This window comes from Poromitra crassiceps (assembly GCF_964638095.1).
Source record: "Poromitra crassiceps genome assembly, chromosome: 2".
Classification (NCBI taxonomy): domain Eukaryota; kingdom Metazoa; phylum Chordata; class Actinopteri; order Beryciformes; family Melamphaidae; genus Poromitra; species Poromitra crassiceps.
This window is the reverse complement of record NC_139624.1, coordinates 29418422-29445818: the sequence shown is the minus strand read 5'-3', so window position 1 is coordinate 29445818 and position 27397 is coordinate 29418422. Positions and strand designations below refer to the sequence as shown.

The 27397-nt window shown below is 45.5% G+C and overlaps 1 protein-coding gene across 1 annotated transcript in view; it reads right to left on the bottom strand.

The window, feature by feature from the left end:
• The window catches only part of celsr1a (cadherin EGF LAG seven-pass G-type receptor 1a), a gene marked incomplete at its 5' end in the record, with an annotated part of 247920 nt that overhangs the window by 59162 nt on the left and 161361 nt on the right, over positions 1-27397 (bottom strand). The window contains one exon of the mRNA XM_083655165.1: positions 22817-22897. Coding sequence (XP_083511291.1) covers positions 22817-22897 — 81 coding nt within the window. The remainder of the gene's footprint in view (positions 1-22816; positions 22898-27397) is intronic.

The window sequence follows — 27397 nt, the reverse complement described above, 5'->3', positions numbered from 1 at the left end:
AAATGGGGGGGGGAAACCCCAATTATATAAGGGCCGCAATTCTTTGCATTCTTTGCTTCACTGTTGTCAAAGAGTCCCATGTGAAGAATACCTCTACTGTCCCCAGTGGGCCACCGTAGGGTGGTTCGTTGGAGCCTGGGGGATTTGTTCCAGTGTGTCTGGGTGAAGGAAATAGTTACGTTAAGTTATCCATTATTTATCCCCATGGGGAAATTCATCCTCTGCATTTGACCCATCCTCTACTAGGAACCTTCCTAGAACTAGGAGCAGAGGGCAGCCAGGACCAACTCCAGTTCTTTTGCCAGTGCCTTGGTCAGGGCCACTGACAGGAGTATTAACCCTAACATACATGTCTTTGATGGTGGGAGGAAAGCGGAGCACCCGGAGAAAACCCACGGGGAGAACATGCAAACTCTACACAGAAAAGACCTGGGACAGACCGGGATTCGAACCCGGGACCTTCATGCTGTGAGGCAACCGTGCTAACCACTGAGCCACCTGTGCCGGTGGAACGTTTTTGATCAGAAACCAACCGAGCACACAGTCTGATGCAGGAAGAAATGTTGACACCGTCACACCGCACAGTAAGAAGACCACTGTTTCAACAACAAGTTGGTTAGTTGGGGGGCAATCTGCCCTTAGTCCAACTCATGTTTCCCTTTGCAATCTCCCCAGTCTCTCTCCAGTGATTATTATCTACTGGCATAAAACTAGAGCTTAGAAAAGCTTGCTTGTTTCCAGAAGGCAGGTAAAGTGAATATGATTCACACGGGCATTAAAAGTAAGCTGAAATCACATTAAAAAAAGAATACTATACTAAATTAAGAGTAGATTCTATGTGTTAGAGGCAGGTACATGAGTGGGAAAGTGTGATAAGGCCTACAAAAAGTCTTTCAAGGGCCATAAAAGGTAATTTGTCTCAAATGGAGAACAGCACTCAGTGAATAGGCGTACCTAACAAAGGAATCTAAAGTAGTTGAATTATGATCTTATCATGCCTTTTGAGTTCAGTCAAGCAAGGTAGGGAAGAGATAAAGACAGATTGAGATAGAGCAAGAGAGAGAGACTCAAGGGAGAGAAAAGAGACCGAGAATGAGCCAGACAAAAGGAGACCGGGGAGAGAGAGAGAGAGACAGAGACAGAGACAGACAGACAGAGAAAGAGAGAGAGAGAGAGAGAAACGGAGAAAGAGAGACAGAGAGACAGAGAGAGAGAGAGAGAGACAGAGACAGAGACAGAGACAGAGACAGAGAGAGAGAGAGACAGACAGAGAAAGAGAGAGAGAGAGAGAGAGAGAGAAACAGAGAAAGAGAGACAGAGAGACAGAGAAAGAGAGAGACAGAGAGAGAGACAGACAGACAGAGAAAGAGAGAGAGAAACGGAGAAAGAGAGACAGAGAGACAGAGAAAGAGAGAGACAGAGAGAGAGAGAGAAAGACACCAAGATGTGGTGCATAAGGGTCCCACACAACCAAAAGACAGACAGACGGACGGACGGACGGACGGACGGACGGACGGACGCACGCACGCACGCACGCACGCACGCACGCACGCACGCACGCACGCACGCACGCACACACACACACACACACACACACACACACACACACAGTGTCAGTGCTAAACTAGACAGGGGATGTGTGTGGTGTGTCTGTCTATAACAGGGGTTTTCAAAGTGGGAGGCGGACCTCCAAGCGAGACTCAGAAAAATATGTCAAGATCACATAGAATAGCCTAAAAGCTGAGCTCAGACTACAGGGAGTTTGAAAATCCTAACCGATTTTGAAATCTGGTTGCATCACGCACATAAGGAGAATCTTCACAGATAGATAGATTATCTATAATCTCAAAATATGATGAGAGCAGATCTGACATGAGCAGATAATCTGTGCTAAACATCGGGACCGACCAAGCTGCCAGGCCACATTTCTCCTCAGATTCTCCGGAGGGGTGAATCGGCTCGGGCCAAAACTCCTGTAGTCTGAGCCAGACTCAGATGTGTCACACACACACGCACGCACGCACGCACGCACGCACACACACACACACACACACACACACACACACACACACACACACACACACACACACACACACACACACACACACACAGAGTTAGAAAGGTTCCAGTTATGTGCCTATTTGTATGGGGTAATGGAGCTAAACAGTCACGTGACTTTCCGTGACATTTCCAGCCCCAGAAGTGAGATCCCCATTCATTTTCTCCATAGACATTTAGAAAAATCCTTATATAAAGAGTTTGAAGGCTGGAACCAATCCAACCTGTGACCTACTGGATCATGAGTGACCATAAAACATTTCACTTGGAGCAAAAACAAAAAATAACAACAGGGGGGAAAAAAATCAAATTTTCAATTTTTTCCCCCTGTTTTTTTTTTTTTCTCCAACTGAAATGTTTTATGGTCACTCACGATTCAGTAGGTCACGGCCCGGGTTGGCATCGATGATGTCATGGACCTTCTGACATCATCGGTGATGTCACAGAGCACTGATGATATCAAGGACCTACTGAGATCATCATCAGTCATGTCTAGGGATGGGAATTGATAAGATTTTAGCGATTCCGATTCCATTTTCGATTCTGCTTATCGATCCGATTCCTTATCGATTCTCTTATCGATTCTCATTGGGCAAGGGAAAAAAAAGAGTACAAACGGGTTTATTAACATTAATTTTCTTTGAGATTATTATTATTATAATTATGTATTATTATTCAGCTCTGAGATCAGATTGCTCTTTTCAATCCCATACCAAGCAGGGATCAGTGTGTCTGTTAAACTGGCTTTGTTTGGGGGTTTGTATTTTGGGTTGAGCATCTTTGTCATCTCCCTATAGAAAATATATAGTGGGAATGAATGAAACAGAACTAGTGGTTAGAATGACAACATGCAACTTTGGACATTTTACTTTAGCTGGCATGTCAGACAAACTTAGTCACTGCTCGGGGACATTCGTTTACCCTCGCCTCGGTCATTTTACTCTTCCCTGCCTGGGTGAATGGAGGGGCTAGAAGTACGCAGCACAAGAAGTACTCGCTGCAGCCTCTGACCCAGAGCGACTACCAGCCTCTGAACCAGTCTGACTCTGAACGTCATCATCCTCTAAATTAAATGGATGGAAATGGAGTATTGGTGAAATCTGGTTTACACAATAGACAGGGTCTGGAGGAGTTTACTCTCCATATTAACAGATGACGCGCTAACGTTAGCCGCGCTGCTGTTAGCCACGTTCTCGTCACTCCGTAGCACAAAAACGTGACATTCCTCCAAAATTATTGCATGCTGTGTGGACAAATGTTTCTGCATATTGCTAGTATTTCCCCCCTTTGACGAAATAGAGGTTTTGCAAGCATTGCAAGTGGCACTGTGGTCATCGTTTTGCTTCTGCCTAGAGCCATGGTGGCTGGAAACAAAACAAGGCTGCGTTGCGTGCGTGTCGCAGCGTGTGACGTCATCGCGCATGGAATCGATAGTGGAATCGTTCAGGACGTTGGCTAACGATTCCAAGGAATCGATCCACTGGGACCCGGTTCTCAACAAGAACCGGTTCTCGATTCCCATCCCTAGTCATGTCATAGAGCAATGAGGATGTCCTACCCACTGATAATGTAATATCTCAGTCTTCCCTGCTGAGGTTATGAAAAGGACGACCCTTGCTCATCATAGCCCAACCAATAAGACCACCTGTAGCATCGACCAAGACATGTTTCTAGATGCCAATCACTTTCACTGAACTGCAAACAATATCAAAATCACATTCCTGATATGGCAAACTAAGTGTCATTACATATTCCATGCAGGGGAGTGTGTGTGTGTGTGTGTGTGTGTGTGTGTGTGTGTGTGTGTGTGCATGTTAGCTATGCTGTAGCTAGAATTGTCTACAGTTTCAGTCTACTTCCTGACCTCTCATTTTAAAGTGCACTTGGTCCTCATTTTGAGGGGCCCCATGAGAGTCTCTTATTTACACCCCCCCCCCCCTCTCTCTCTCTCTCTCTCTCTCCCTCTCTCTCTCTCTCTCTCTCTCTCTCTCTCTCTCTTTCTCTCTCTCTGGGGTGTTGACAATTCCCCCGTTCATCTCTAAAGTCTCGTCTCTGGGGGCGATAGACTTGCGGCTGCCATGGGAACACACTTGATCCCCGTGGTTACCCACAAAGAGGAGAAGGGCAGAGAACACAGGCGCACACACACACACACACACACACACACACACACACACACACACACACACACACACACTAAGATTGGACTTGAGCGGAGGGCTTAGTCCGGCCTTGTAACATTTATTATAGCCCCACAACACTACTTTTACATTTCCCCATCACACAAACACATACAGACGCCTCACATGACCCACCAAAGCACACACACAGACACACACACACACACACACACACACACACACACACACACACACACTCCCTCTCCTCTCACTCCCTCCACACTAATTAATCGTATTTTCATCGTCATCGCGATATGAAAATGCGCAATGAACACATCGCAAAAGTCACGTGTTATCGCACTTTTTTTTACAGTGTACCTGAACGCAACATGCAAGATACCGGCTGAATAAGTGTCCAAATGTTCATGTCATTCTGGCCAATACTCCACTTCTGTTATAACATTTCAGTCTGGAATATGGAATATCTTTCAATAATCGTTATGACTAAAAGGCTAAAAGTAATCTCATGTGTAAGAAATGACTGTTCTACATTGAAGTAAAAATGTAAATAATTAACTTGTTGGTTTTGGATTTTTTTTTGCTTCAAGAGTGCATTTTTGTTCGTATGACCCTCAACACAGGCTTTGAGAATCCCGTGCCACTTACTGATACGTATGCTTAAATTAACACACTCATATTGCAAAATGAATTTTGAAGCACTGTAATACTTCAGAAGTTGAATTTGAAGTTCAGCATTAATACATTTGTCATTTTTTGTTTTAGATTTACCTTTGTGTGTTATTGCAATATAAAACTACATAATTGAGAATCGATTCTAGATTCTGGAATGGAGAATAGTTGGAATCGAGAATCGATTCTGGAATCGGATCGTGACCCCAGGAATCGGAATCGGATCGAATCGTGGCTTAGCCGGATCGGAGCACCCCTACCCATTAATATTTTTGTTGATAGCATTTTTTTATTTATCGCAGGTCATTTCGTCATCGCAATATTGAACAGTGTTATCGCACATCGCAGCTTTTCCTCATATCGTGCAGCCCTACTCCACACACAGACACACACTGACACACACACACACACACAGACACAGACAGACACAGACACACACACACACACACACACACACACACACACACGCCCTCTCCTCTCACTCCCTCCACACACACACACAGACACACTCACACACACACACACACACACTGACACCTCTATTACCATGGGCTGTCTGTCAAAGCCAACATGACAAGTCAAGCAGCCCCGCGGCCGGGATCATGAGCCTCGCTGCTCGGATCGACTTACATGCAGAACACGGTACCACAGCTCAGTGAAAAACACTGTCAAAACGAATGACGTGTGTGTGTGTGTGTGTGTCTGGACAGTGGTTCCCAAAGTGTGGTCCGGGGACCACCAGGGGTCCTTCGGGGGGGGTTCCAGGCAACCCGATCTCCCAAAAAATTGTAAAATAGCAACGTTTGTGGACAAACGTTGGTATTTTACAATGTCGGCTAAGAAATTGTAAAATGGGAACGTATGTGTCTACAGCGGTGGGCGTGGTTTGGGCGTGTTTTACGGAGATTTTCTGTTTCTAACCCCTCCCCCTACTCTAATCCTAACCCTAAAATCTCAGAACGTTACTATTTTACAATTTTCAAGCCGAAATTGTAAAATAGCAACGTTGGTCCATATCGTTGGTATTATACAATTTTCTGTGAGACTGTGTTGTTCCAGGAGGTCCCCAGCAAAAAGGGGGAGAATTTATTTTTGGGTTGCGGGTGGGTGAAATTATGTATCATTAATGAGGAACATTAATATTAATTACGTTATCTAGTCTATGAACGTATTTTAAGCTTCATTTTTCATCAGGCACATGTTAGCCACCTATGTTAGCCGCCTATTGTTAGATGGCAAGGACCCTCAAGGACCCAAGGCAGTAGTAAACAAATAGCCACGCGATGGGATGCCTTCATTCTTAACTCCTTATATGGTCACTGATGTCACCAGGACGTCAAACAGGAATCGCCACTGAAGACACGTTGGAAGAGAAGACGCAACGCGCTAGTATTATTTTCCCATGCAGGTCAAGCCAGTCTTGATCTAAACTTAAAGCTATAGCGTTAGCCTAAGCTACATGGGCAAGTGCTGGACTGGAGTATAATACAGCATGGAGGTTTATTTGGAGTGGACTGCAGCCGCAGCGATCGATCGCACCGACAGCAGCAGAAACAGTAAGTTCATCTACCCAAATCGCTCATAGCTTGTGAAATTTCGGGTGCACGGCGGCGGGCGCGGATCTATAAATAGTACAAAATAATTTGCACGGATTTATGGCGAGCGGACGGCTCATGCCTACACGCAGATTAGGGTGGCATAAAAGCTCATCCACGCATCTCTAATGGGAACGGTGTCTGCAGAATGTGTGTAAACGTGTGTGCTTGAGTGTGTGTGTGTGTGTGTGTGTACGTGTGTGTGTGTGTGTGTGTGTGTGTGCGTGCGTGTGTGTGTGTGTGTGTGCGTGCGTGCTCATGCGTGTGTGTGTGTGTGTGTGTGTGTGCGTGTGTGTGCGTGCGTGCGTGTGTGTGTGCGTGCGTGTGTTTGTGTGTGCGTGCGTGTGTGCGTGTGTGTGTGTGTGTGCGTGTGTGTGTGTGTGTGTGTGTGTGAGCGTGTGTGTGTGTGTGTGTGTGTGTGTGTGTGCGTGTGTGTGTGCGTGTGTGTGTGTGTGTGTGTGTGTGCGTGTGTGTGCGTGTGCGTGTAGGAAGCAGCAAGCGGAGGTGCAGGCGGCCACGCGGTTCATTTTGATAATAAAGGAAGAGAGCGGCACACTGCCTTTTATTGTATTTGGGTTTGACTGAGGAAATGCCATTGTTTCTCTCTCTTTCTCCCCCCCTCTCTCTCCCTCTCTCTCCCTCTCTCTCTCTCTCTCTCTCTCTCTCTCTCTCTGTCTAAACTACTCTCGCCTGATGGATATTTGAAAATGTCTTCCCCTGATGCTTTGTGGTGAATTCCATCCACCACAAACAAATAAGTAAATGTTTGCAAATTTTACTTTTATTATCATGAGGTGTCTGTATAACAACAACTTTTATCATCATGAGGTGTCTGTATAAAAACAACTTTTATCATCATGAGGTGTCTGTATAACAACAACTTTTATCATCATGAGGTGTCTGTATAAAAACAACTTTTATCATCATGAGGTGTCTGTATGAGAACAACTTTTATCATCATGGGGTGTCTGTATAATAACAACTTTTATCATCATGAGGTGTCTGTATAAAAACAACTTTTATCATCATGAGGTGTCTGTATAATAACAACTTTTATTATCATGAGGTGTCTGTATAAAAACAACTTTTATCATCATGAGGTGTCTGTATAAAAACAACTTTTATCATCATGAGGTGTCTGTATAACAACAACTTTTATCATCATGAGGTGTCTGTATAAAAACAACTTTTATCATCATGAGGTGTCTGTATAATAACAACTTTTATCATCATGAGGTGTCTGTATAAAAACAACTTTTATCATCATGAGGTGTCTGTATAATAACAACTTGTATTATCATGAGGTGTCTGTATAATAACAACTTTTATCATCATGAGGTGTCTGTATAATAACAACTTGTATTATCATGAGGTGTCTGTATAATAACAACTTTTATCATCATGAGGTGTCTGTATAATAACAACTTTTATCATCATGAGGTGTCTGTATAAGAACAACTTTTATCATCATGAGGTGTCTGTATAAAAACAACTTTTATCATCATGAGGTGTCTGTATAAAAACAACTTGTATTATCATGAGGTGTCTGTATAATAACAACTTTTATCATCATGAGGTGTCTGTATAAAAACAACTTTTATCATCATGAGGTGTCTGTATAATAACAACTTGTATTATCATGAGGTGTCTGTATAATAACAACTTTTATCATCATGAGGTGTCTGTATAAGAATAACTTTTATCATCATGAGGTGTCTGTATAAGAACAACTTTTATCATCATGAGGTGTCTGTATAAAAACAACTTTTATCATCATGAGGTGTCTGTATAAAAACAACTTTTATCATCATGAGGTGTCTGTATAACAACAACTTTTATCATCATGAGGTGTCTGTATAAGAATAACTTTTATCATCATGAGGTGTCTGTATAATAACAACTTTTATCATCATGAGGTGTCTGTATAACAACAACTTTTATCATCATGAGGTGTCTGTATAAAAACAACTTTTATCATCATGAGGTGTCTGTATAAAAACAACTTTTATCATCATGAGGTGTCTGTATAAGAATAACTTTTATCATCATGAGGTGTCTGTATAATAACAACTTTTATCATCATGAGGTGTCTGTATAATAACAACTTGTATTATCATGAGGTGTCTGTATAAGAACAACTTTTATCATCATGAGGTGTCTGTATAAAAACAACTTTTATCATCATGAGGTGTCTGTATAAGAACAACTTTTATCATCATGAGGTGTCTGTATAATAACAACTTTTATTATCATGAGGTGTCTGTATAAAAACAACTTTTATCATCATGAGGTGTCTGTATAATAACAACTTGTATTATCATGAGGTGTCTGTATAATAACAACTTTTATCATCATGAGGTGTCTGTATAAGAACAACTTTTATCATCATGAGGTGTCTGTATAAAAACAACTTTTATCATCATGAGGTGTCTGTATAAAAACAACTTTTATCATCATGAGGTGTCTGTATAATAACAACTTTTATTATCATGAGGTGTCTGTATAAGAACAACTTTTATCATCATGAGGTGTCTGTATAATAACAACTTTTATCATCATGAGGTGTCTGTATAAAAACAACTTTTATCATCATGAGGTGTCTGTATAAAAACAACTTTTATCATCATGAGGTGTCTGTATAAGAACAACTTTTATCATCATGAGGTGTCTGTATAAGAATAACTTTTATCATCATGAGGTGTCTGTATAACAACAACTTTTATCATCATGAGGTGTCTGTATAAAAACAACTTTAGTGCTACGAAATCTAGCAGCAAAATAGAAATGGACGTTGAACCTAAACAAAATCTCAGAAACCACTGCTACAAACACATAATAGGTGTGTGTGTGTGTGTGTGTGTGTGTGTGTGTGTGTGTGTGTGTGTGTGTGTGTGTGTGTGTGTGTGTGTGTGTGTGTGTGTGTGTGTGTGTGTGTGTGTGTGTGTGAGAGTGAGTGAGCGAGTGTGTCAAGTCGCATTTTGGCCCTGTCATGTCCCTCCCTCCCTCTGGTAGGAACAGACTCTGTCATGTCCACATTACCTCACCTACCCTCCGGCTATGTAAACCTAGAAGTGTGAATAATTCAAACACACACACACACACACACACACACACACACACACACACACACACACACACACACACACACACACACACACACACACACACACAGAGTTCCCAGAGGCCTTACACAACTTAACAAAGCTACAATGCCCCATGTTCAAGCCTATATGTTACTGCTGTGGTCTTGCTCTCATCACACTCCTATCTCTCAGTGTAACAGATGGACAGCAGCCTTTGTGGACCCGTGGCTTTTAAGCAGCAAAACAGCAGTGTGGACGAGGCAGCAGCCCAGGTGAGGGTAACCCTATCCCACCTGGAAGGGCTTGAGAACGTTTCTGCTACACATTTACAAATATGACTACTACATCAGAGAGATCATCTACAACAATCATTCCCAAAACTGTGGGCCGCGGCCGACTAGTGGGCCGTGGAGGTACTGCAGGTGGGCCGCAAGTGGTCTGCCAACACTCCCGATTTTCGTGGGCAATCAAATGGCTGTAGCACGGTCATTTCTAAAGCATTTTTAAAGATTTAAAGATCCTGTTATCAGAAGAAACTAGAACATCTGAGGCATCCATTGGTGAAGCCAATTTGTGAAGCAGGTTACCAGTTTGCCGGGAGGGGGGTAAATTTGGGCGAGGGAAATCTATTTCAAAGGAGTCCCTTGACGTCTCAGCTCAATTTATCTGAATGAAAATTGATTCAATCAATAGATACCCACCAGTCTCCCCTTTACAGATAACGTAGCATTTTTAGCTTGTGGATTGATTTCTTCTGTTGTTGTTCATCACATTTTAAGGGGGGAGAAAATGTTGGCAATCTGCTTTGGTGTATTTTGCTGAAATGTTTTTGTATGTGGATGGATTATTAATTGAATTAAAGTTCACATGCTCTGTTAATGAAATAAAAATATATAGGCCTACTGTAATTCTTCCAATAAGCGCCTGTAGCCTACTTTAATTGCCGCCGGGTCTTCCATTTCCCGCCGGGTCCAAGTTGATTTAGCATAATAAGCGTCTGACTCATTTTGCCGCCGGGGCGTTTATTAGAATAAATATGGTTTGTTTGTACTGTATGTTTTTGTGTTGAATAAATTCAGTCACTTACGGTAATGACGTTGTTTTGGAGGAAGTCAGGCGGAAGTTTCATGTTGCATGTTACATGTTGCATTTCTCTCAGCGGAACAGCGATCATAAATGCAGTATGGATTATACCCATTATACTGGACATGTATTGGAAACTTGGCGTCTACCTACCGGTATTTGGTAAGTCTGCTTGTTTTGTCTAGTGCTGCAGTGCTGTTTGGGTAGCTTGGTAGCTACGTTAGCGTGCCTTCTACAGCGGAGAAAAGCAAGTACATTGCTTTGCTGGGAGAGTCTGGCAAGCAAGACTAATGATGTTGCTATGACTTATTTCCAATGAAACACAAACAACTGAATGTGTGAGCGGTAGACTAATGTTACTTGTTTAAAATGTGGTATGGCTGCTTGGTAGAGGGAGAAGAGGAGAGCAATGAACTGATACCGTAACGTAGTTGGATGATGATGATGAAGATGAAGGCTATTGTTTCCGTTCATTCCAGTCCATTGTACAATTTTAGGCATGTTCAAAGCTGCCTGTACCTACCCTCTTGTGTGTACTAAGTACTATCTCACTGGTTTAAATAAGCAATTTGATACTTTTAATTTTTGCTGAGCAGGAATTTCTGTTCAAAAAATAATAATCGCCTGGCTCAATTATGTCAAAATGAAAATAACCGCCTGACTCTAATTGCCACCTGTCTTCCCTTTACCGTCCCGGAGACCAAGTTGATTTAGCATAATAAGCGCCCGGGCTCTTATTGGCAGAATTACGGTAATATAAAAAAAAACACAGAGTATCATCCTCGTCTTGTGTGTTGATCAGAGTTGTGATTAAAAGGTTGGGTGGGCCCCGGAATATTTCAAAGTGGACTGTGGCATTCTTAAGTTTGGGAACCCAGAGAGATCATGTACAAATATGACTACTGGTCTGTAGAAACATCAGAGATCACCTTCTCCTTGATGTCAGCTTTTAAACCATTTCTCACAGCATGTTTTTACTCACAGGTTTGATCGATTTCACTTATTTTACCTGTTTTATTCTTTGGTTTTATTCTTAATCAGTTTCTTTAAATGGGGAACGACCTGTTTATTTTTTCATCAAGTTGTCTTTCATTTTTGATTGTTTTACAAATACATGTGGTTTGCAAACCACATAAAATACAGACGACAAATTATCTGATTGTCTCTTTCTTTCTTTCTTTCTTTCTTTCTTTCTTTCTTTCTTTCTTTCTTTCTTTCTTACACTCATGTCTCTGAGTCACCCAACTTCTCTTCTCCCATTCGATCCCTCCTTTCTCTTTTTCATTCCTGTCTTCCTTCCCTCCCAACTCTCTCTCTCTTTTTAATATGAGGTTTAGGTCATGCTAGGTGAGGTGTGTGAAATCTCCTGCTTTCAGTGACACACACACACACACACACACACACACACACACACACACACACACACACACACACACCCTACAGGAAAGCAGGGAATGGCACAATGGGAGGGGGTGGAGAGAGAGGGAGAGGGAGAGGGGGAGAGAGAGAGAGGGTGAGAGAGGGGGGGCGAGAGGGTGTGAGAGAGAGAGAGAGAGAGAGGTAGTGAGATAGGCAGTCGTGTATGAAGGTGGTCTGCAGTGACAGATTTATCTTCATTGCCGAATGACACACTTGTCTACACATCTGCTGTTCCTACTGACTGGCTAATCACTCACCTACATGCATGCACACACACAGACACATTCACACATGCACGCACGCACGCACGCATGCACACACACACACACACACATGCACACACACACACACGCACACACACACACACACACACACACACGCACGGGCATACACATGCACACACGCACACACACGCACTCAAGCACAGGCACACACATTCATGTGCGCGCGCGCACGCACACACACACACACACACACACACACACACACACACACACACATACACACACACATACACACACACACGCACACAAACGTACTTGTGTTAAGAAGGTTAAAATGAGTGCCTGAAGCAGTCTTCAATGTCTCAGTTTATGATTTAGTTAATTCTCCCACTCATACATACCCACAAAGGATATAATAATTAAATCCAAGAGTGATACAAGTGAGGATTAAAGATATAAACAATATAAGAATCTTCTCAAACTCAATGTGAAGCTGTGATGAGCCGGAAGGGATTCACTGTCAATGCTCAAGTCATTACAGAGCCGTCCTGGAGTTTTCTGAGCTCGGCTAATCCTGCCTGACAGAATCACTGCTCCGTCCCACTGTGTCGCTGCCAAGGAAAACACAAGCACAGCTCCCCTGTCTGTCTGTCTACCTGCTACCTGCCTGTCTGTCTACCTGCCTGTCTGTCTGTCTACCTGCCTGTCTGTCTGTCTACCTGCCTGTCTGTCTGTCTACCTGCTACCTGCCTGTCTACTTGTCTGTCTACCTGCCTGTCTGTCTGTCTACCTGCTACCTGCCTGTACTTGTCTGTCTACCTGCCTGTCTGTCTGTCTGTCTGTCTACCTGCTACCTGCCTGTCTACTTGTCTGTCTCACTGTCTCCCTGTCTCTCTGTCTACTTGTCTGTCTCTCTGTCTACTTGTCTCTCTGTCTACTTGTCTGTCTCTCTGTCTACTTGTCTGTCTCTCTGTCTACTTGTCTGTCTCTCTGTCTCCCTGTCTCTCTGTCTACTTGTCTGTCTCTCTGTCTACTTGTCTCTCTGTCTACTTGTCTCTCTGTCTACTTGTCTGTCTGTCTGTCTGCCTGTCTGTCTCTCTGTCTACTTGTCTGTCTGTCTGCCTGTCTGTCTCTCTGTCTACTTGTCTCTCTGTCTACTTGTCTGTCTGTCTGCCTGTCTGTCTCTCTGTCTACTTGTCTCTCTGTCTACTTGTCTGTCTGTCTGCCTGTCTGTCTCTCTGTCTACTTGTCTGTCTGTCTGCCAAGGCACCACAGTGTTTACCGCACCTGATGAACCTCAATGGAGGAGGAAGTCAATGAGAGGCGACAGACAAGAAGTAAACATTGTTATTGTTTCATTTCTGCTATACAATGTCCAAAATCCATGTGTAGCTATGTGCAGTTTATCTACCTTTGTAGTTTATATAGAGAAAGAGAGAGAAAGAAAAGCAGAGGAACAGAGAGGGAGAGAAAGAGAGATTGTGTGTGTGTGTGTGTGTGTGTGTGTGTGTGTGTGTGTGTGTGTGTGTGTGTGTGTGTGTGAGAGAGAGAGAGAGAGAGAGTGAGTGTATGTGGGGGAGAGAGAGAGAGTGAGTGTATGTGGGGGGGAGAGAGAGAGAGAGAGAGTGAGTGTATGTGGGGGAGAGAGAGAGCGAGAGAGAGAGTGTATGTGGGGGGGAGAGAGAGAGTGAGTGTATGTGGGGGAGAGAGAGAGCGAGAGAGAGAGTGTATGTGGGGGAGAGAGAGAGCGAGAGAGAGAGTGTATGTGGGGGAGAGAGAGAGAGAGAGAGTGAGTGTATGTGGGGGAGAGAGAGAGCAAGAGAGAGAGTGTATGTGGGGGAGAGAGAGAGCGAGAGAGAGAGTGTATGTGGGGGAGAGAGAGAGAGAGAGAGAGTGAGTGTATGTGGGGGGGAGAGAGAGAGAGAGAGTGAGTGCATGTGGGGGAGAGAGAGAGTGAGAGAGAGAGTGTATGTGGGGGGAGAGAGAGAGAGAGAGAGACAGAGAGAGAGAGAGAGAGTGAGTGTATGTGGGGGGAGAGAGAGAGAGAGACAGAGAGAGAGAGAGTGAGTGTATGTGGGGGAGAGAGAGAGAGAGAGAGTGAGTGTATGTGGGGGGGAGAGAGAGAGAGTGCACATTGCGTAGTAGGAGTTAAAATTCCTTCTAGTAATAATGCTGCCATCTGTTCCTGAGCAACTAGACCTATTATTGTAAATATGTCATCAGCACGTGTATGTCTGTGTGAGTGTGTGAGCGTGTTTTGCTCCATTGCATATACAAGAAGGAGTTTGTTTTGTGTGTGTGTGTGTGTGTGTGTGTGTGTGTGTGTGTGTGTGTGTGTGTGTGTGTGTGTGTGTGTGTGTGTGTGTATGCGTGCGTGCGTGCGTGCGTGCGTGTCTATCACTGGAAGTAGACTCAACAGAGACGTCCATTTCAACCTCCACTGTCCTGCTTTGAATTTCAGAGTGACACTTCAGAGAGCAAACATTGAGACAGGTGGAACATTGCATTTCTAGAGTGTAGAATCACTTACATGCAAAACTACTAAACCAAGCCAAAAAGAGGTATGGTGCGATTTACTGTAGCAACTACTGAATGCAGTTGGACTCTGATTCACAGCATCTATCCCTGTCAAAGTGTCCCAGCCTGCTCCAGGTGCCTCTGACGCGTGATTTCTAACCCCACATAGGATAAGCAATAACCACGCCCTGTGGCGCCGGGATTGGCCAGGAGCATTGAAGCTTGGGACTAAAGCACCTGGGGTTTTTCATCTTTTAAAATAAAGATGTTAAAAAACTATTGCTTGTTACATTTTCAGTGCTGTACCTTTTCTCTGGGTAAGAATTGAGCTTGAAATTAATGATATGATACATTATATTATATGAGCTATGAACGTGAACACAACACTGTTTATATTATTGCATGTTTTTGTAGATTGTGTACATTGTGTAGATTACAATTATTATGCTTATTATTATTATTACTATGCTAAGGAAGGTAGGTGACCATAATTCATTTCAATGTCCGCTCTCAAAATCGCTGTCCGTTCTCAAGAGCTATTCAGTTGGTTCATGAAATCGCTGGGCTGCGTGCCCTCCAGTGTTCCACAGGGCGTGGTTATTGCTTATCCTATGTGGGGTTAGAAATCACGCGCCTCTGACCCCTCTGGTGAAATGAAAGCACTCAAAATAAAATAAAATCAAATATTCATCACAGTCTCGCATCTGCATCTCTTTAACTGGGAACATGTCACACCAGAGTGAAGCACACTGAGACAGTGAGGTCCAGGTTACCCAAAGCACGTAAGAGTTCTGTTTTCATTGCCATTATAAGATAATAGAACAATGACAGTCTTTTCGGAAGCCAAGGCCAGGACGTCACATCACATCCTGACTAAAGCCCCAGACACACCGGGAGAACTAGAAAGGACTAAAGCCCCAGACACACCAGGAGAACTAGAAAGGACTAAAGCCCCAGACACACCGGGAGAACTAGAACGGACTAAAGCCCCAGACACACCAGGAGAACTACCGTAGAAAGGACTAAAGCCCCAGACACACCGGGAGAACTAGAACGGACTAAAGCCCCAGACACACCAGGAGAACTAGAAAGGACTAAAGCCCCAGACACACCGGGAGAACTAGAACGGACTAAAGCCCCAGACACACCAGGAGAACTAGAAAGGACTAAAGCCCCAGACACACCGGGAGAACTAGAAAGGACTAAAGCCCCAGACACACCGGGAGAACTAGAACGGACTAAAGCCCCAGACACACCAGGAGAACTAGAACGGACTAAAGCCCCAGACACACCAGGAGAACTAGAAAGGACTAAAGCCCCAGACACACCGGGAGAACTAGAACAGACTAAAGCCCCAGACACACCGGGAGAACTAGAACGGACTAAAGCCCCAGACACACCAGGAGAACTAGAAAGGACTAAAGCCCCAGACACACCGGGAGAACTAGAACGGACTAAAGCCCCAGACACACCAGGAGAACTAGAAAGGACTAAAGCCCCAGACACACCGGGAGAACTAGAAAGGACTAAAGCCCCAGACACACCGGGAGAACTAGAACGGACTAAAGCCCCAGACACACCAGGAGAACTAGAACGGACTAAAGCCCCAGACACACCAGGAGAACTAGAAAGGACTAAAGCCCCAGACACACCAGGAGAACTAGAAAGGACTAAAGCCCCAGACACACCGGGAGAACTAGAAAGGACTAAAGCCCCAGACACACCGGGAGAACTAGAACGGACTAAAGCCCCAGACACACCAGGAGAACTAGAACGGACTAAAGCCCCAGACACACCAGGAGAACTAGAACGGACTAAAGCCCCAGACACACTGGGAGAACTAGCACGGACTAAAGCCCCAGACACACCGGGAGAACTAGAACGGACTAAAGCCCCAGACACACCGGGAGAACTAGAACAGACTAAAGCCCCAGACACACCAGGAGAACTAGAAAGGACTAAAGCCCCAGACACACCAGGAGAACTAGAACGGACTAAAGCCCCAGACACACCGGGAGAACTAGAACGGACTAAAGCCCCAGACACACCGGGAGAACTAGAACGGACTAAAGCCCCAGACACACCAGGAGAACTAGAACAGACTAAAGCCCCAGACACACCGGGAGAACTAGAAAGGACTAAAGCCCCAGACACACCGGGAGAACTAGAAAGGACTAAAGCCCCAGACACACCGGGAGAACTAGAAAGGACTAAAGCCCCAGACACACCGGGAGAACTAGAACGGACTAAAGCCCCAGACACACCGGGAGAACTAGAACGGACTAAAGCCCCAGACACACCGGGAGAACTAGAACGGACTAAAGCCCCAGACACACCAGGAGAACTAGAACAGACTAAAGCCCCAGACACACCAGGAGAACTAGAAAGGACTAAAGCCCCAGACACACCAGGAGAACTAGAAAGGACTAAAGCCCCAGACACACCGGGAGAACTAGAAAGGACTAAAGCCCCAGACACACCAGGAGAACTAGAAAGGACTAAAGCCCCAGACACACCGGGAGAACTAGAAAGGACTAAAGCCCCAGACACACTGGGAGAACTAGAACAGACTAAAGCCCCAGACACACCGGGAGAACTAGAACGGACTAAAGCCCCAGACACACCAGGAGAACTAGAAAGGACTAAAGCCCCAGACACACCGGGAGAACTAGAAAGGACTAAAGCCCCAGACACACTGGGAGAACTAGAACAGACTAAAGCCCCAGACACACCGGGAGAACTAAAAAGGACTAAAGCCCCAGACACACCGGGAGAACTAGAACGGACTAAAGCCCCAGACACACCGGGAGAACTAGAACGGACTAAAGCCCCAGACACACCAGGAGAACTAGAAAGGACTAAAGCCCCAGACACACCGGGAGAACTAGAAAGGACTAAAGCCCCAGACACACCGGGAGAACTAGAACGGACTAAAGCCCCAGACACACCAGGAGAACTAGAACGGACTAAAGCCCCAGACACACCAGGAGAACTAGAAAGGACTAAAGCCCCAGACACACCAGGAGAACTAGAAAGGACTAAAGCCCCAGACACACCGGGAGAACTAGAACGGACTAAAGCCCCAGACACACCGGGAGAACTAGAACGGACTAAAGCCCCAGACACACCAGGAGAACTAGAACGGACTAAAGCCCCAGACACACCAGGAGAACTAGAACGGACTAAAGCCCCAGACACACTGGGAGAACTAGCACGGACTAAAGCCCCAGACACACCGGGAGAACTAGAACGGACTAAAGCCCCAGACACACCGGGAGAACTAGAACAGACTAAAGCCCCAGACACACCAGGAGAACTAGAAAGGACTAAAGCCCCAGACACACCAGGAGAACTAGAACGGACTAAAGCCCCAGACACACCGGGAGAACTAGAACGGACTAAAGCCCCAGACACACCGGGAGAACTAGAACGGACTAAAGCCCCAGACACACCGGGAGAACTAGAACAGACTAAAGCCCCAGACACACCAGGAGAACTAGAACAGACTAAAGCCCCAGACACACCGGGAGAACTAGAAAGGACTAAAGCCCCAGACACACCGGGAGAACTAGAAAGGACTAAAGCCCCAGACACACCGGGAGAACTAGAAAGGACTAAAGCCCCAGACACACCGGGAGAACTAGAACGGACTAAAGCCCCAGACACACCGGGAGAACTAGAACGGACTAAAGCCCCAGACACACCGGGAGAACTAGAACGGACTAAAGCCCCAGACACACCAGGAGAACTAGAACAGACTAAAGCCCCAGACACACCAGGAGAACTAGAAAGGACTAAAGCCCCAGACACACCAGGAGAACTAGAAAGGACTAAAGCCCCAGACACACCGGGAGAACTAGAAAGGACTAAAGCCCCAGACACACCAGGAGAACTAGAAAGGACTAAAGCCCCAGACACACCGGGAGAACTAGAAAGGACTAAAGCCCCAGACACACTGGGAGAACTAGAACAGACTAAAGCCCCAGACACACCGGGAGAACTAGAAAGGACTAAAGCCCCAGACACACCAGGAGAACTAGAACGGACTAAAGCCCCAGACACACCAGGAGAACTAGAAAGGACTAAAGCCCCAGACACACCGGGAGAACTAGAAAGGACTAAAGCCCCAGACACACTGGGAGAACTAGAACAGACTAAAGCCCCAGACACACCGGGAGAACTAGAAAGGACTAAAGCCCCAGACACACCGGGAGAACTAGAAAGGACTAAAGCCCCAGACACACCAGGAGAACTAGAAAGGACTAAAGCCCCAGACACACCGGGAGAACTAGAAAGGACTAAAGCCCCAGACACACCGGGAGAACTAGAAAGGACTAAAGCCCCAGACACACCGGGAGAACTAGAAAGGACTAAAGCCCCAGACACACCGGGAGAACTAGAAAGGACTAAAGCCCCAGACACACCGGGAGAACTAGAAAGGACTAAAGCCCCAGACACACCGGGAGAACTAGAAAGGACTAAAGCCCCAGACACACCGGGAGAACTAGAAAGGACTAAAGCCCCAGACACACCAGGAGAACTAGAACGGACTAAAGCCCCAGACACACCGGGAGAACTAGAAAGGACTAAAGCCCCAGACACACCGGGAGAACTAGAAAGGACTAAAGCCCCAGACACACCAGGAGAACTAGAACGGACTAAAGCCCCAGACACACCAGGAGAACTAGAACAGACTAAAGCCCCAGACACACCGGGAGAACTAGAAAGGACTAAAGCCCCAGACACACCGGGAGAACTAGAAAGGACTAAAGCCCCAGACACACCAGGAGAACTAGAACGGACTAAAGCCCCAGACACACCGGGAGAACTAGAACAGACTAAAGCCCCAGACACACCGGGAGAACTAGAACAGACTAAAGCCCCAGACACACCGGGAGAACTAGAACGGACTAAAGCCCCAGACACACTGGGAGAACTAGAACGGACTAAAGCCCCAGACACACCGGGAGAACTAGAACAGACTAAAGCCCCAGACACACCGGGAGAACTAGAAAGGACTAAAGCCCCAGACACACCGGGAGAACTAGAACAGACTAAAGCCCCAGACACACCAGGAGAACTAGAACAGACTAAAGCCCCAGACACACCGGGAGAACTAGAACAGACTAAAGCCCCAGACACACCGGGAGAACTAGAAAGGACTAAAGCCCCAGACACACCGGGAGAACTAGAACAGACTAAAGCCCCAGACACACCAGGAGAACTAGAACGGACTAAAGCCCCAGACACACCAGGAGAACTAGAACGGACTAAAGCCCCAGACACACCGGGAGAACTAGAACAGACTAAAGCCCCAGACACACCAGGAGAACTAGAACGGACTAAAGCCCCAGACACACCGGGAGAACTAGAACAGACTAAAGCCCCAGACACACCGGGAGAACTAGAACAGACTAAAGCCCCAGACACACTGGGAGAACTAGAAAGGACTAAAGCCCCAGACACACTGGGAGAACTAGAAAGGACTAAAGCCCCAGACACACCGGGAGAACTAGAACAGACTAAAGCCCCAGACACACCGGGAGAACTAGAACGGACTAAAGCCCCAGACACACCGGGAGAACTAGAACAGACTAAAGCCCCAGACACACCGGGAGAACTAGAACAGACTAAAGCCCCAGACACACCGGGAGAACTAGAACGGACTAAAGCCCCAGACACACCGGGAGAACTAGAACAGACTAAAGCCCCAGACACACCGGGAGAACTAGAACAGACTAAAGCCCCAGACACACCGGGAGAACTAGAACGGACTAAAGCCCCAGACACACCGGGAGAACTAGAACGGACTAAAGCCCCAGACACACTGGGAGAACTAGAACAGACTAAAGCCCCAGACACACCGGGAGAACTAGAACGGACTAAAGCCCCAGACACACTGGGAGAACTAGAACGGACTAAAGCCCCAGACACACCAGGAGAACTAGAAAGGACTAAAGCCCCAGACACACCGGGAGAACTAGAACAGACTAAAGCCCCAGACACACTGGGAGAACTAGAACAGACTAAAGCCCCAGACACACCGGGAGAACTAGAACAGACTAAAGCCCCAGACACACCAGGAGAACTAGAACAGACTAAAGCCCCAGACACACCGGGAGAACTAGAACGGACTAAAGCCCCAGACACACTGGGAGAACTAGAACAGACTAAAGCCCCAGACACACCGGGAGAACTAGAACAGACTAAAGCCCCAGACACACCAGGAGAACTAGAACAGACTAAAGCCCCAGACACACCGGGAGAACTAGAACGGACTAAAGCCCCAGACACACCAGGAGAACTAGAACGGACTAAAGCCCCAGACACACCAGGAGAACTAGAACGGACTAAAGCCCCAGACACACCAGGAGAACTAGAACGGACTAAAGCCCCAGACACACCGGGAGAACTAGAAAGGACTAAAGCCCCAGACACACCAGGAGAACTAGAACGGACTAAAGCCCCAGACACACCAGGAGAACTAGAACGGACTAAAGCCCCAGACACACCGGGAGAACTAGAAAGGACTAAAGCCCCAGACACACCAGGAGAACTAGAAAGGACTAAAGCCCCAGACACACCAGGAGAACTAGAACGGACTAAAGCCCCAGACACACCAGGAGAACTAGAAAGGACTAAAGCCCCAGACACACCAGGAGAACTAGAACAGACTAAAGCCCCAGACACACCAGGAGAACTAGAACGGACTAAAGCCCCAGACACACCAGGAGAACTAGAACAGACTAAAGCCCCAGACACACCAGGAGAACTAGAACGGACTAAAGCCCCAGACACACCGGGAGAACTAGAACGGACTAAAGCCCCAGACACACCGGGAGAACTAGAAAGGACTAAAGCCCCAGACACACCAGGAGAACTAGAACAGACTAAAGCCCCAGACACACTGGGAGAACTAGAACGGACAAAAGCCCGACCAATGCGTTACCTCACGTCTGTCAGGGCACACCGCAAACATGAAAACAGGCAACTAACGCATACGTTCTGCACCTGCAGAACGTATGCCTAATTCCAGAACCTGACCTAATTCATGAAACAAAACAGTGTTTACCTACCATTTCACTCACTTAAACAGTTTCATAATATAGCTACTTCTAATGGAGAGTATGTCTGATAAAAAGTGGAAAATGGCACTGGCGTTGTCAGCCCTTGTCTGGTCTTTTGCATGTGGAAGAAGAAAGGAAGAGGTGGAGATGAAAAATAAGGAGAAAACGCACTAAACGGATGATATCATGCAACGACAGGGTCAATGGACTTTCCCAAAGGCACGTCGTCGTGAAAATATCCGTGTTTTGGAAATATCAGATAAGATGAAGTTGATTTTATTTCATAGTTTATTAGAAGACAATAAACTCCCAGGGATGGCATGTAAAAGTGTGAACACTGAAAATGAGCAGAGCGTTTTGTGTGTGTAGCAAAACAGCGCAGGAGAAACGTTCTGCGCTGTTTTGCTACGCCTGACCAGCCAATCAGAGTGATTTCTCTCACCAACTGAGAAATTGGCTGGAAAAGCCGCCACAAGCTGCTGTCAAAGCAGACTAGAGCTAAAGGTATTGTAACGGTATTGGACACACCGCAGTGACTAGAGCGACTGATGCCCAGACATGGCCGACGGCCGACTGTCGACTTGGTGTGTCTGGGGCTTAACACCTCAGATCAAGACAAGAGTCAGACAACAGAGATAGAAGCAAGCCAAGCCGGACCAGACGAAACCACGTCCAGAAAACCTTCTACAGCCAAACCAGAACCAGAAAAGCACACACCAGAGCCACACCACAATGAAAAAACAACACAGCACTACAGCCAGCTCTACAGACCAGACCAGACCAGACCGGACCATCAGCAGATCAGAACCCGACTAGAGCCAGACCAAACTAGAACTAACACTAGAGAGGCCATGTTACCTCTGAAGATGAGAGGTAAGCATGTAGAGTTAGTCCAGTGGACCCAACTAGAAGCACAAAAAGCAGCACCAGATGCAGACTAGGCTAGGGGTCAGAGGTTACCTCCTTCTGATTGAGCTCCAGCCAGGCAGTATAGAGCGGGAGGCGCAGAGCCCCAGTGGAGTCCACCAGACTCCCCCCGTCCTGGGAGAGAGACACCGTGAGAGAGAGACACCGCGTTAGACCTACAGCCCACAACCAGCCCACGTGTCTGTGTGTGTGCGCACGCGGGTGCGTGCATGTGTGTGCGTGTGTGCATGTGTGTGTGTACATCAGAGATGAGGACTTGGACTTGCGACTTAGACTAGAGTCGCACTTAAGTCACACAAACAATGACTTGAGACTCGTCCTCAAAAGACTTGAGATTCGACTTGGACTCGAGATTTGGCACTCGTGAACAATCTTTATTTTTTATTTGTTGGTGCATTAACATTAAGGAAATGTCTACTAATAATAATGTCAACTAATCAATGCTGATACTGTATGATAATAGGTGAGGAAGGATAATACAGTACATGCTTTGAATTGCTTCTAGTTTTAGCTGGGCAGTGTTCTAAGCAGAACTGCCTGGGCAAAGCATCACACATAGCACAAAATAAACACAGGTCAAAGGCATTAATTTATCTGTGTGTGTGTGTGTGTGTGTGTGTGTGTGTGTGTGTGTGTGTGTGTGTGTGTGTGTGTGTGTGTGTGTGTGTGTGTGTGTGTGTGTGTGTGTGTGTGTGTGTGTGTGTGTGTGTGCTACACCTACAACCCAATTTGCCAACAATAACGCCATCCAAAGCAAAACATCATTCCAGTTTGTGCCAACTTGAAAAACACCTCTCCTATCAACTCACACAACAGACTACAACACCAATACTGCCTCTTTCATCTCCCACCAACTCATACAACGTGCTACAACTCACAGACTGCCTCCTTCATCTTCCATCAACTCACACAACAGACTACAACACCAATACTGCCTCTTTCATCTCCCACCAACTCATACAACGTGCTACAACTCACAGACTGCCTCCTTCATCTTCCATCAACTCACACAATGGACTACAACTCACAGACTGCCTCCTCCAGACAAAGTGTCTATGGCAGATTTATTTCACAGAGTGAAATGTTATGCTGTGTTTAAATCTTTTCCACATGAAATGTACTGCAGGAAAAGCATGGGACATATACCCTGCTGCCATAAGACAGTGTAAGCCCAAATCAGTGATCCAAATGTCAAAAAAGGCAGTCACCCTGACATACAAAACATGAGATTCTGAGCATGTTGTAATAAATCTGAGCAAAACATATATCATGTGCTACAGTTTAGCATACCTTACTGAGGGCATGCAGCAGTAATAGATTCTAATGCGTTATAAAGTATGAGTCATTAAAAGGCAGGCTTAGAACACAATGTTTCTCCAGATGGGATTTATCTTCATCCTTATTATTATTAGTATGGTTATGTCGGGAGAAGAATGCTGAAGATGGAGCTGCCAGGCAAGAGGAAAAGAGGAAGGCCAAAGAGGAGGTTTATGGATGTGGTGAGGGAGGACATGCGGGTGGTTGGCGCCACAGAGGAAGATGCAGAGGACAGGAAGAGATGGAAACAGATGATCCGCTGTGGCGACCCCTAACGGGAGCAGCCAAAAGAAGACGAAGAAGAAGAAGAGTATTATTATTATTATTATTATTATTAATAATAATAATAATAATAATAATATTAATATTAGTATTATTATTATTATTATTATTATTATTATTACTACTACTAGTAGTAGTAGTAGTAGTAGTAGTAGTAATAGTAGTAGTATAGTAGGAGCAGTTACTGTAGTTAGTAGTACCGGTAGTTGAAGTAGTAGTAGTAGTACTACATTATAACAAGTCAACATACTGTATTGAAAGGGCTTATGATGGAGTGTGTGTTGTCATTGGTATTAAGCTGTAAAACATTTGTATGACCAAACTTTGTGAATGCTGAAGAAAAACTGTCCTTTGAGCAATGATCGGCAGATGAAGAGTCAAACACCATATGTACATCTACAAAGTCTTCAGGAATGTAGGCGAATATTTGGAACATTTATACAGCCATAAAAGCTCCACGTTTAGATTGAAATTCCAGGGTGTAGCGATGGACAATGGTACAAGGCAGTAGTGTATGTGATGATAACCTGAAGTGTTTGAGGTCTGGGGAAACGTGCGTCAAGAAGAACAAAGAATGACACGCTCTCTTCCTCTGTAAACACACCCTGCTGGGGAAGGCTGCACCTCCACCAGATAGTTCACCTCTTTTTCTCCAAAAGCACTTGAAAGCAGGAAAAGGCACATACCTGCATGCATGTGTGTATTATAGAGACACCGCAGGGAGGACGTATTTTTGGAGGCGGAAGGCGGAGGTCCCGGACATGATGTTGGATCTTCAAGGGAAAAGTGAATGGGGTTTTAGAATGGGCATTTCACTTAAATGCATAAAATAAGGTCTGTGGTTAACAAAGGTTTATGGGATTGGTAATTTGTGTTGAGCAAGATAATCTTCACAAACATGAATATGCCTTTTGGAGCGTTTTCTGAAAATTGCGTTTAAAAAAACGCATTTACATTTCAAAAGTCATAAAAGTGATTCACGTTTGTGAAGATAATCCTGCTGAACACAAATTATCACTCCCATAACCTTTTGTTGACCACAGACCTTATTTTATGCATTTAAGTGAATTCCCCATTCTAAAACCCCATAGACTTTTCCCCTGAAGATCCAGCATGCTACTTCCGGACTGATTCCAGCGGTGCTCTATAGACCCCTTATACAGCTTGTCAACATTGAGCTGCGCGCGCATCGTGTAGGCAAAAAGCCGTCAGCCCAGCATTGACAGACAGTGAGAACTGTGTAAAAGCCCCGCTGTCAGGACTGCTCTATGCCCATCTGCAACACACAGTTATATTTTAGTTTTAAAATGCAGTTCTCGGCTTACTACCACAGCTTATCGCCTAGTGATAAGCAATGTTATGCATCGAAATTAACGCTGTTTAATGGGATATGTCTTACAGACCCATACGCACTGGCGCTGTCAATTGGCCAAGCCTAGTGGCCGGCAATACATATCGTGCATTCCTTTATAACTGGGGATAGTGTAGATAATTATTCTGTAACTTGCAAAGATATATTGTTATGTTGATAATGCACACAACTCAATAATGACATTATGTAACGTTACTTGGTCGTTAACTAACCGAGCGATGTGGCTGAGCAGCCTACAGTTTCAGGCAGCTTACCTGATTATGAAGAGCACTACAAAGTCGGGCATTTTTAATGATGTCCTCGTTCCAATCAGTTCAACTCAATAATGACATTATTTAACGTTACTTGGTTGTTAACTAACCGAGCGATGTGGCTGTTACTAGCAGCCTACTACAGTTTACCTGATATGAAATGAGCGAGCACTGCAAAGTCGGGCATTTTTAACGATTTCCTCTTTCGGCTTGCAACCAAAGACACCTACGGTTAGCATTAAAAGCAGTATGAGTTGACGGGATTCGGTAAAACTTTAGTCCTTGCTTTGTTGATAGTGTAACAGACTGTTCAGTGAATTGTGTTGTGTTCTATTGCGTGTGTGCGAGGCTGTGTATGTTCCCTCGAGTTGCGTAGAACAGGATATGTGGGGATCGCTTGTTATAACGTTACAGCCTGGCTCTATCGTTTATTATTTTATTAACCAAGTGTGAATAGGCGGACCCGAATACTCTGCTACAATAGCTTTCCGATTCTGGCATCGCACTGCACAACACGGAGACATATCTAGCTCGAATAGTTTCACAGGCACTGGAAAACTACTTGACAGGGCTGCGCGGAGTCTGTCTTTCTGCCTCCGTCTTGCGCATCTGACGCTGCTTGTTGTCATTGTGACGTAGGCGTATAAGGGGTCTATTAGATTAGATTAGTGCCGTGTGCACACAGAATACACACACACACACACCCACATACATGCACGCACGCTCACGCACACACACACACACACACACACACACACACACGTTCACACATACACACACACACACAGACTTTCATACACATGGTACGTGTGTCACTGTCAATGTACAGAGAACACACATTATCATAACAGACACAGCCACAGTCTCCCAACACACAGCTGACAAAGTGTGTGTGCGTCACTATGACACACACACACACACACACACACACACACACACACACACACACACACAGACACAGACACACACACACACACCTAAAAAGGCATGAGCCTGTCCCTCTAACTCATTACAGCCACCCATGGAAGCCATGTGTGCCCTAAACTATTAGCTATAAATCCACCACACAAGTGGATGGATGATGACTTCAAATCGCTTGGTGGCTCTCTGCACTCTATTTTCAAATCAATTATCCAGTCTGTGTGTGTGTGTGTGTGTGTGTGTGTGTGTGTGTGTGTGCTCTGTGTGTGTGTGTGTGTGTGTGTGTGTGTGTGTGTGTGTGTGTGTGTGTGTGTGTGTGTGTGTGCTCTGTGTGTGTGCTCTGTGTGTGTGTGTGTGTGCTCTGTGTGTGTGTGTGTGTGTGTGTGTGTGTGTGTGTGTGTGTGTGCTCTGTGTGTGTGTGTGTGTGTGTGTGTGTGTGTGTGTGTGTGTGTGTGCTCTGTGTGTGTGTGT